At 41.8% G+C, this 10,917-nt stretch overlaps 1 protein-coding gene across 1 annotated transcript in view; it reads left to right on the top strand.

Annotated features, from left to right (window-relative positions):
* SLC45A4 (solute carrier family 45 member 4) overlaps positions 1-10,917 on the top strand; it is an 80,404-nt gene that overhangs the window by 67,127 nt on the left and 2,360 nt on the right. The window contains exons 3-6 of the mRNA XM_008643067.2: positions 6,263-6,451; positions 8,794-8,973; positions 9,084-10,159; positions 10,259-10,358. Coding sequence (XP_008641289.1) covers positions 6,263-6,451; positions 8,794-8,973; positions 9,084-10,159; positions 10,259-10,358 — 1,545 coding nt within the window. The remainder of the gene's footprint in view (positions 1-6,262; positions 6,452-8,793; positions 8,974-9,083; positions 10,160-10,258; positions 10,359-10,917) is intronic.

Below are 10,917 nucleotides of genomic sequence, written 5' to 3' on the forward strand. Positions count from 1 at the left end.
CACTCTTTCAAAATGCAGTCTAAACAAAGCAGCTTGTATAAGCAGTGCACTTTTAAACAGATCAATGTGAAATATTTTTAGCAGCACGCAGTATTTTATACAAGGATGAAATTGTGGAATAGAAAGCATTTGCAGGGCATGACAGCTTCTTGTGTTCGTTCAGAAATTTGTATGGTGTTTATTTAAAGTGTATAAACAAGTCTCTAGGTGATGATTTCTAACAAATGAAAATAGGACCTTAGCATCCTATTCCCATATCAGATCTTATTGTTAAGCTTATAAAGAACTATTTTTCCCCCAATAGAACTTATCAAAAAGAGGTTTTGAATAGAAACTACTGCATGTGACTTAATCTTTCTTCCGTGTAACTCGTGACCTCACGCAGCCCTTAGACTGATGGTGACACAGTGAGCATTTCCTGTGAACCGTGAGCAGTCCTGGTCCCACTATTGTTGGGCACTTTTTTTGTCTGGGAAAAAACAAACCCTTATTTACTAGAAGCCAGTGTCCTGTTTGTTTGTAGCTGGCTGGGAAATGCCATATTACAAGGGTCTCAGTGGCAGTCGTCACTCCTAACAGAAGCTGTTGTTGTGTTCTGCTCTTTTTCTCACTGATTTGTATGAGACTTCTGAGTCTGCCTTGTGACCTGCTCCACATTCAGTTCACGCCACAAATACTAACCTTGTTTATCCAATATGTTTTTTCCCTCCTCAGTGTTTCCTCAGATTAGCTGTCAGTAAAAGGCTAAATAATAATCCTCCAGTTATTATTCCTCCCCCGTGAGGTCACCAGGCTGCTTTTCCAAGTTGGAGGATGGTGGTTTGCTGTAAGAGCTGCTACCTGGCAAGGCAAGTGTGGAGGTGGAAAATTACATACAAAATAAAGGAACGGCATTAAATTGGTAATGGGATGCAGCTGCTTTGGCCTTTGAGTCTGCATGTGAGTCTCAGCAGCCTTTGGTAAAGGCATATGCTGCGTGGAACCACTCTTGGCCATACAAAATCAGCCTCAGCCGAGCTGTAGCCTGTTCTAGGGAGGTGCAGCAGCTCTCAGCAGTTGGGACATTTCACTTTTGGCTGTAAGAGGTTGTGGAATGGCTGTCACATGGATGACAATCTTATGGCTGTGCTGCCTTGAAATCCAGTCCAAGCCAGCATCCATGCATCTGTACGCACGTCAGAGACTGGATGCTGTAGGGCTGCTGGCCCAGCATGTAACCATAGCCAAGTTTATTTAAAATACACCCCCCAACTGAGTCCTTGCCACTGAATGGGGGCGTCAGAAGGAACTTCTTGGTGTCAAAACAAACCCTCTGTCTCTACATTTCTGCTTAGTGTTGTCTTTTCTGTCTCAGCTGCCTTCTGAACTGTCTTCCCATTTTAAAATACTGCATAAAATGGTGACATTCTGTAGGTTTAGCAGCATACATATACAGAGAAAGGAATCATTAGGATACATACCTTCTTCAACTTCTAAGGCCCTTGCAGACAGAATTTTTATAAAGTTTCATTATTGGAGCTCATTCTTATGAGGCAAAAAACCCTGGAAGACTTAGGGGGGTTTCTGTTGTTTATACACACACACTTATACACACAATTTCTTTAAGTATTTCAATTTTCAGTCTTTTTTTTTTTGCGTCTCCTGCCAAATCACACACGCCAACCTAAATATGCATATCACGTATGCAGACATTCAAGATACTAAAACCAGAACAGCCTCTCTTAAGGGAAGAAAAGTATTTTGGGGTTGGAGTTCTCCTTGTCTGTCTGGAACATTCTCATTTATATGAAAATGTCTAGCACTAAAGCTACTGTTGGAATGAGGAAGGTCCTGCAGACTCTGCCAGCATGAAGGGTGAATTTTTAGGAGGAGCATCTGTGAGGTACTTTTTGAAGTTTCACTTCATGGGACAGTGGAGGTCGTGCTCAGTGCCTCAGAAAACTCTTTCCTGGAAAACTCCTGGTAGAACATGGCTGTGAGCTTTACAGAAGTCTGATTTCTCAGCAACAGTGCTGAGCACAGACATCAGAGGTGACACCTAAATCTGTGCAGAAAGAGAAGACTGTTCTGGGCACTAGAGCTCTTCAGAGTTTTGGTTCACTGGGCAGACTGAGCTTATCAATTACACATCTCAACTTTTAGATCTAGAAAGCAAACACAAAAGGATAACTCACTTTCCTGCCTATTGCTACAATGATTGCTATGTCTGCCTGTGCATTGCTCAGGTGAGGAGTTTGTCAGGGTCAGGAGGGAATTCTCCCAACAGCAGATTAATTTTTTTTCCTGTACTGCTTTAATTTAGTTTTCATGTGCACCCACTTCCCGCCAGGAGTCTTCTCTAACCTCACTCAGTTGTTTTCCACTTGAGTAACCAACTGAATTCTAATGTGACAATCTCACAGTTTACATGCTTACAGTAAAGCCATACATGTCACTCAATAAATGGTAACAGTTTGGAATTCTGCATAACTGTATGTAAAACACACATGATGATTTTATAAACTGCTGGCGTGCACTTGGAATGCAATTTATCAGGGCCCTGCCACTTAGCTTATGGAAGCAGTCCCATGGCATGGCTTCTCCAGCAAGAGAGAAAGCAGGTTGTGTTCATGTCAGTGATTCCTGCCATTGAAAGTTATCCCTTTCCTGTTTACTTGGGGGAGCACTCAGAGCTTTTTAGAAATTCTTCCATTTTTCTTGGCATGGGGCTATTAATTCTTGTACAGATTTTTATCGTGGCCTCTTTTTCTAAAGATAGATATTTTGGCTGCTAATGAGTAGTTCAATAAAAAAATATCAAAGTTGTTTTTCTATAGAAGAATCTTGAAACATAATGTTCTTGGGGTTTCAAGTGTCCTTTTTACCCTTCCATAAAAGCTACATCCATGGCTCTGTTCTGAAATCATTGAGATTCATGTCTTCTGCAAAGTAAGCCATTTTCACTGTAAATATTTAGATTTAGGCTTTTATTTATAATACTTAGATGTTAGGAAGATCACCCTTTGCAATAAGTAAAAATAAATTCTTCCCAAGAAAGCATTTCAGTCTCTCTCCTCTGACTCACACATGGAAAGATAAAACTCATTCATTTCAGTCATGTATCTAAGGTTGGGTAAAAAACCTTTTTTCCTTTCTTCTACTGACCTGTAAAATCAAACCAGACCTTAATCTGATTTTGAGTTATTACATGCAAAGTTGATCTTGAAAGTACTTGAAGTCAAGTACTGAATTTTTAAAATAATTTTAGGACATTTTTATGACAGTTAGCTGTGGCTATAAAGCATAAAAAATACCTATCTGTCCAGTTTAGAAAAGTGCAGGTTTCACAGTTGAAGGAGAAATATTTGTAAACAATTTTTAGTTCTCTGCAGAAGTAATTTCAAATCATCGTTTCAAATGGTTTCTGTGGTTTTGGAACTTTTTTTTTTGGTTAAGATCTGTATACACCACAGAGAAGTGTCATTGCAGACTGGAGAAAAGGTGGTGGCCTCAAGGACAGAGGGACAGTGAGCTGCGCCAACCCCTGGTGTCCCTGATTTGCACTCCTATTTCTTGTCCCTGATATACCAGTGTTTCCTTGTTGTTTCTGCTCACAGTCTCCATTAAAACAAATTGTTTGTCTCAATGGATGTTGGAATATTAAAAGAGAATCTCTTAATTGTGTCCATTTTACTTAAATATGCCTATTTGATTGTTTATTCACATAAGATGTGATGAGGCTTGTTATGCTGATGTCAGAGCTCTTGCCAGCCTTCACCCCTGTGTTTATTTAAAGCCTCTGTATGATTTACTGCAAAACCTTCCCAGCGTCTCGCAAGTGTTTACTGATGGATGAGCTCAACTGAGATGTCCCAGCTCATAATTCACGAGTCACAACATAATTCAGAAAAGAAGTGTCTGCTTTCAACACACAGCCCTTGTGTAGTGAAATGCCATCGAGTTATTCCAGATGTTGATGATCACTGCAATAAAGATCCATGACTTTGGTTAAGCTGCAGCTTCTCACTGTGTTTGAAACACACTCTGCAGGGACTTGGCCTCACACAGTAGCAACCTTGGGTGCTTAACCACTGCTCCCAGGATGGCTCTGTGCAGGCAAAATGGGAAGAGTATTTACACATTGCCATGTCTTCTATGTCCTGCAGAAAAATCTTTCACCCTAAATGAATCATGCCCAGCCTTTAGTTTTGCTTGCCTTGAACCAAATGTTTCCTCTTCCCCATCACTGATTAATTTTTAAGCCTGCTCAGGCACTGGTAAGTGTCAGCATCCTGGAGCAGGTGAGGTGCCAGTTAAATATGAGGTGCCTGAACCTGCTTTTGTGCTTGGGAAGCTGTTGAACCTGGTGAAGTTAAAGGGAGTGTTTAAGCCACAGGGAGATGGAAGTTTTCCTTGCACTTCTGCTTGAATTGCTGGCTTTCTAACTTGCATATTTGATGAGGACAGTGTTCATGAAGAGAAGCTGGATGGTCCAAATCTGGATGGGATCTGGAGGGACCTGTGGCTTTTTGAACAAGAGCTTTAGGTCCGATATGCAAACACATAGAGTTACGTCTCAGCTAAAACTTCCATGTCAGCCAAGACATCACCAAACAGTAGGAAAAGTTAAGTAAGAGATAGATAGTGATTTGAATCATGATGTGAACACAGTCCCACCTGTACAAACACAGCCCTTTCCTAAAGATCTAAATCCTGTGCAGAAGGAGTCAACAGTTCCATGGTAAGTAGTGATGTGGAGTACTGGCCTCAGTACAGGCCTCTAGCTGCCTGTAACAAGGAAGGGTGGCTGAACCATGGTGCCATTCCCTGTGGCAGGAGGTTCATGGCGTATTTGGTCTGAAAACATAGGTTGGGAAGTTTCAGAAGGGGCAGGTCTCTTTCCATAACTCTAGGCTCATCAAGGCAGCTGTCACTGTTAGCTTGTTCATTAGCCAAAGTTGAGTCAAATCACACAGACCTCGGCCTCAGACCTGGATTTTGAATCCTGATGATGAAATTGGTTTTTAATGCCAAAAAATAGCTTATTTTCCATAATATATCTCTGTATCACCACAGAGTGTGCAACACTCTTGGGAAAATCTGATCTGTCTCATGGAAGAAGTCAGTGTTGCTAGTCAAGATTTGGTGCTACTTTAAACAGCAGCAGATTAGACTTCCAAATCTGCATCAGAGGCTATTTTGGGCAGGGATTGGTATAATCCTGCTTGGTAATGGATGCCTCAGTGTGCTGAACAGGGAGCACAAGGTACAGGTTGATCTCACCAGCAAAGGTCAAATGCTGCTCGCACTCACCGTGTATGGGTTTGGATAATAAATGGTTTTCCTTCCTGGGATAAAGACACTGAGTTTTTCTGTCTTGGCATCAGTTGGACTGCAAGAAATAGATTGTTATGTTTTTAACGGTTTTCTAAGAACCGTGTCTGAGTGTTACCTGCCCTGTGCTGATAAATGAGCAGGAGGCAGGTCCCAAAGGAGCCGGCTTGGCTGCTGCTGTGGCCAGTCTGCCATCTGCAGGCCACTGCTCCGTGCTGGGGATGTGGAGAGCAGGGCTTGGGAGCTCTTTCTTCTCCAGAAATTATTATTTCTAGTAAGTTGTTGTTTTCTAGTAAGTGCTATGTAGTAAATTTTAAATTTTCCCATCTAATCTCATGAACAGTCACCTCTGTTCTTAAAGAAAGCAAAGACAGTGGGGATGAGCAAACCTTAGATTTATCTAAGTTGATGAATAAATGCTAATTGTTGTTTTTATTGTCTGTTGTTCATTTTTGTACATAAACATTTTGTGCTTAGAAATGGGATATTTAATAAGACATTCAAATTCTGTCCTTCACTCTCAGTCCATTAAATCTTTAATAATTCTTTTATGGGGGTGGTCTTAAATGAAAACAGCACCACTGTAATGTTCAATTTTGAATCTTAAAAACTTTATTGAGCTGGGGGTCTGTATATATGACAGCCAGGCAGCTTCCAAGCATCCTAAAACCTTTGGGTTTATATTCCACAAATGGATAGAAGATTCAGTAGCAGAAATACTCCAATTGTTACCTTCTTATTGCCCAGGTATTTGAAAGATAAACAATCTCTGCTGTATTTTTAACTATTGCTAAAGATTCTTAAGTGAGTTCTTAATTTGGGAGAGAATTCACTGTAGGTAAATTACCCTGAATTTACAATTTTCAACGCTGTAACAAAACTTAATGTATAGAGTGAAATGTTCAGTGTGTACCACATAACCTTTTCATCATTTTTGTCTTTGTTTTAGGTCTTCCTGAACAATACTACAGCCTCACTTGGTTCCTCAGCCCTATCCTGGGCTTGATCTTCACTCCACTCATAGGTTCAGCCAGTGACCGCTGCACGCTGAGCTGGGGCCGCCGGCGGCCTTTCATCCTTGCTCTCTGCATTGGTGTTCTCTTTGGAGTTGCGCTTTTCCTTAATGGCTCTGTGATAGGTAAATAACAAGGAAATCCCCTACATGTACCTCCTGCTAATGTACCTGCTTTGATATTTTAATGTAGGATGTAAAGATAATGCTCTGCAGTTGGTTTAATTTATATTTAATGTTAAAATCATTAGAAATCTTCACAGCCCTGCCCTTGAGCTCTGTCCATCTTGCTTGTTATTATTTGAAGTCACAAGTTACAGCACTGTGCTGAGCGTTGTGCAATCGTAGCTGTAACTGGTATTAATAACAATGTTATTAATGCAATGGTTGCCAGCATGTTTGCAGACGCTGAGACGAATTTGGTCGATCCTTGACATGGGAAAATTGTAGCAACCTGTTCACAGGGAAATGTTTCCTGTTGTGATCCCTTTTCCCTTTAATGCATATCTGGCAACACATCCTGTTTCCAGCATTATTTCAAAAATTATCTTTTCACTTTTTCTTGTGCTTTTCTTAGACCCAGTATTGAAAAAGTCCAGAACACAGTTAATATTTGTTTATCAAAAACTATGTGGGAAAATAATTTTTCCTGAGCCCCCATCAAAGCTGGTAAAAATAGTTTCCCTCAAACCTAGTTTACTACGAATTTAATCTACAATCTCTTTGTAAATTTATTGTAGGAGAGGTGACTGCAAGTACCTTTGGGAAAATGTTTACAAAATGGTTGGACTGATGCAAACAAAAGGAACTTAGCACCTAATAACATCCTCTTGGCTCTCTTTTTCAGGATTAGATGCAGCTCTATTGTGAAACAGGTCTACTAATTGAGGGAAATGAGTGGAATGTTACCTTGGCTCAGCTTGTTAAAGCCAGACTGGAATGCCCTATGATTGGTTTCAATTCTCTGCAAACTGTAGTGGACAAACTATTCAGAAAAATTACATTTAGCTTATGCTTTTTGAACTTACACTACTTATTTGAATTGCTTTCCTATGGCATCAATTGTATTTAGTTGTTGTGTCTCCAAGACTTATTCCTCTTCCTCCAGTTGTTTCCAGGATGTTAGACTACAACCCTCATACAAGATTTTAAGCGATATGAAGCTCTCAGTTCCATACAGTAGTTTAGGTCAGGAGCCATTGATACTGGCAAGCAAACCTCATGCTCAGTTTATAGGCTTATTTTGAAGCCTTAAAATAAATCAGCACAAAATATTGTTGATTTTTCTTCTTCGCTTTCCTATCGTCAGTCTCCACTTACTTGCAATCCTAATTGCAATTTGGGAGAACAGGAGATGCTGCAAAAACTGTATCAGACCCTCTTTCATAACGTGGCCTCTGGCAGTAGGAGTCATAGGGAGGGGAACCAGGAACACAGAGGTTGGCTAATCCCAATTGTGATACAACCATGTCCCAGGGGAACAGCTTACTCAACTCATGTTCTCTCCTGCCCTATTTAGGTTTCCAGCAGTTCTAAAGCACTGTTGGTGTTTTCTGCTGTAGGGTTCAGCTGAGTGTGGAACACTTATAAACTTCTTTAGTCTTCAAAGGGCTTGGTATAAATGAGGATTCAATATGCAGGAATCAGCGCTTAAGATTTAGATGATTTTTGGTGGCTTAGCCAGTTCATCTCCTTCCATAGACATTTTAATCAGTTACACTAATGGTTTTATCAGCCTCGCATGTGTAACTTCTAAATCTCTGTGATTCAAGTAATTTGTTCTTTTGTCACTGGTTCATCTCATGACAAATTATCCACCTCTGTGCTAATGCTGCCTTTCTACTATGTAGACAAAAAGCGTTTCATCCTGTGCTGTCAACAGCAGCTGACTGATGCTTTTTGCAATGCAAAATACATCCTTGTTGCTTCATCCTTAAAAATTTAGCTTATAAAAAGCTATCTAGAAAATAAGAATGTTTAAGAAAGCAAAGACAGAGATGACAGGGTTAAATTTCACTTTATCCTGGTGTACTGCAACCACTGCATGTTAAGTATCACGTCAGGAATGCTGCCAGCAGTGCAGTTACCTGTGAATGTATCCGACAGATGAAATATGTCATTTTGGATTCTCCCCTCTCCCACCACGGCTGTCTTTTATAAAAACAGCCTTCCACATCGGAAGGAGAATACATGGGAGGAATACGAAATAATATCCGGTGCTCCCAGAGGTTTCAGAGATGCTTTATAAAATAACATTTTGACAAATGTCAGTCTGACAAACGTAAAACATAATGTTTGTCCGAGACCTTCCATGATACTGTGCCAAAGAGCTGAAATTGCCATTTTGCACCAAAAGGAATGTTTTCAGTGAGCGTGTTGGCCGCCTCTCTCCTAAGGTGTTAAGCTTGTTCCTGGGAGTTTTCCCTTTTTGAATGAGGTGCTCAGATTCCTCTCCCATTTCTCCCCAGGTCTGGCTATTGGTGATGTCCCAGACAAGCAGCCCATTGGGATAGTTCTCACAGTGCTTGGGGTTGTGGTGTTGGACTTCTGTGCTGATGCAACTGAAGGGCCAATTCGGGCCTACTTGTTGGATGTGGTGGACAGTGAAGAACAAGACATGGCCCTGAACATCCATGCGTTTTCAGCTGGTATGGAGTTAGCTGAGATGTTCTCGGCAGCTGTTCGGTCTTCCTGAAGACTAGGTTGTGGCTGAATTGATTTTTCCTGAACTCACTTCTCACTTTTTTCTGTTCCGCAGGTCTTGGAGGAGCGATTGGTTATATGTTAGGAGGGCTGGACTGGACACAGACCTTCTTGGGTAGCATTTTTAAATCTCAAGAGCAAGTCCTTTTCTTCTTTGCAGCCATTATTTTCTCTGTCTCCGTTGCTCTCCACCTTTTTAGCATTGAAGAAGAGCAATATAACCCTCAGCAGGACAGGATCGATGACGAAGGAGAAACACTTTCCAGTGCCAAATTCAGTGGCAGTCTCCCCCCTCTGAATCGGCTGAATGTAATTAGTGAGGAAGAGCCGTATGGAGCTTCCATGTTCCATGATGAGGTTCAGTCGGAGCATGACCTCAATATGGAGTTCCTTGAGGTGAACATTGTGAGAAGCAAGAGTGACTCAGTTCTGCACATGCCCGATGCCACGTTGGAAATTGAATCAGAGCTGCTTTTCCTGCATGACATCGAGCCCTCCATTTTTCAGGATGCTTCATATCCAAACACTCCCCACAACACGAGCCAGGAGATCATGAAGTCCAAACTCAACCACCTGTCTGCTTTCCTTAGGGAAAATGAGAAGGAGGAGGAAATGTTGCTTGATAATCGTTTAAATGAAGATAAAGTCCCAAACATCAACGGCTCCCTACCAAAAGAGTTCCTCAATGGACACGCCAGAATAGGCATGAAGCAGTCCAGCACTTCCAACTCCATGCGGAGGCGGAGGCACATGTTCTACCGGCAGCCGTCCTACACCTTCTCGTACTACGGCAAGATTGGCTCCCACCGGTACCGCTTCCGCCGGGCCAACGCCATCGTCCTCATCAAGTCCTCGCGCAGCATGAACGACATCTATGATATGCAGAAACGGCAGCGGCAGCGCTGCCGGCACCGCAACCAGAGCGGCACCACCAACTCCAGCGGGGACACGGAGAGCGAAGAAGGCGAGACCGAAACCACTGTCAGACTCTTGTGGTTGTCGATGCTAAAGATGCCCAAGGAGCTGCTGAGGTTGTGCGTCTGCCACCTCCTGACTTGGTTTTCCATCATTGCTGAAGCTGTGTTCTATACAGATTTCATGGGACAGGTCATTTTCCAGGGCGATCCAAAGGTAGGAGAGCAGTTCCCATGGGCAGACCTGCTCAGAGTCCCTCATTTCTGAGATGTTCTCAGTACAACAAAGTGGTGTTGGTGTTGGTGTCTGTTGCAGGCTCCTTCGAACTCAACTGAGCTGCATGCCTACAATGCTGGGGTTCAGATGGGATGCTGGGGGCTGGTGATTTATGCTGCTACTGCTGCCGTTTGTTCAGGTAAGAGACTGTGCAATCACACAGTGGAATGCACCTCATGCATGTATTTCTAAGGTAAAAGTAGAATCACGGAATATTCTGAGTTGGAAGTGACCCACAAGGATCGTCCAACTCCTGGCCCTCCTGAAATAGTGTTACTTCAGTTGGCATCCACCTCCTTGTTTGGGGTAAAGAATATTTTGGAAAAGCATTTCATGTGATCATAAGGGGAAGGGCTTCTTTAAGAATCGATATTAAAAAGTTCCTCCAAATGTAGAGGTGGAAATATGAGCAGATGGTTAAGTGGCATAAAGCACAAAATGGATATTGAGTGGCATTTAACAAGCCTTCAGGAAACTAAAATCATTCTTGGTAGAAGATTTAAACATATGCAAGAGAGTTTTTGCAAAGACTGTTTTTAAATCAAAATTATAAATATGTATTTCTGAAAGTCATTCTGCAGATAATTTGGGCTTGGAATAGACCCTGAAATTGAGAGTTTTTTCCAAACTTAAATTCTGCCTTTTGCAGCGCATTGCAGGCATGCCTACACAGCTGACATGGGAACAGGCTCTTTCTG

The sequence above is a fragment of the Corvus brachyrhynchos genome, unplaced genomic scaffold, assembly GCF_000691975.1.
Source record: "Corvus brachyrhynchos isolate BGI_N302 unplaced genomic scaffold, ASM69197v1 scaffold89, whole genome shotgun sequence".
NCBI lineage: Eukaryota > Metazoa > Chordata > Aves > Passeriformes > Corvidae > Corvus > Corvus brachyrhynchos.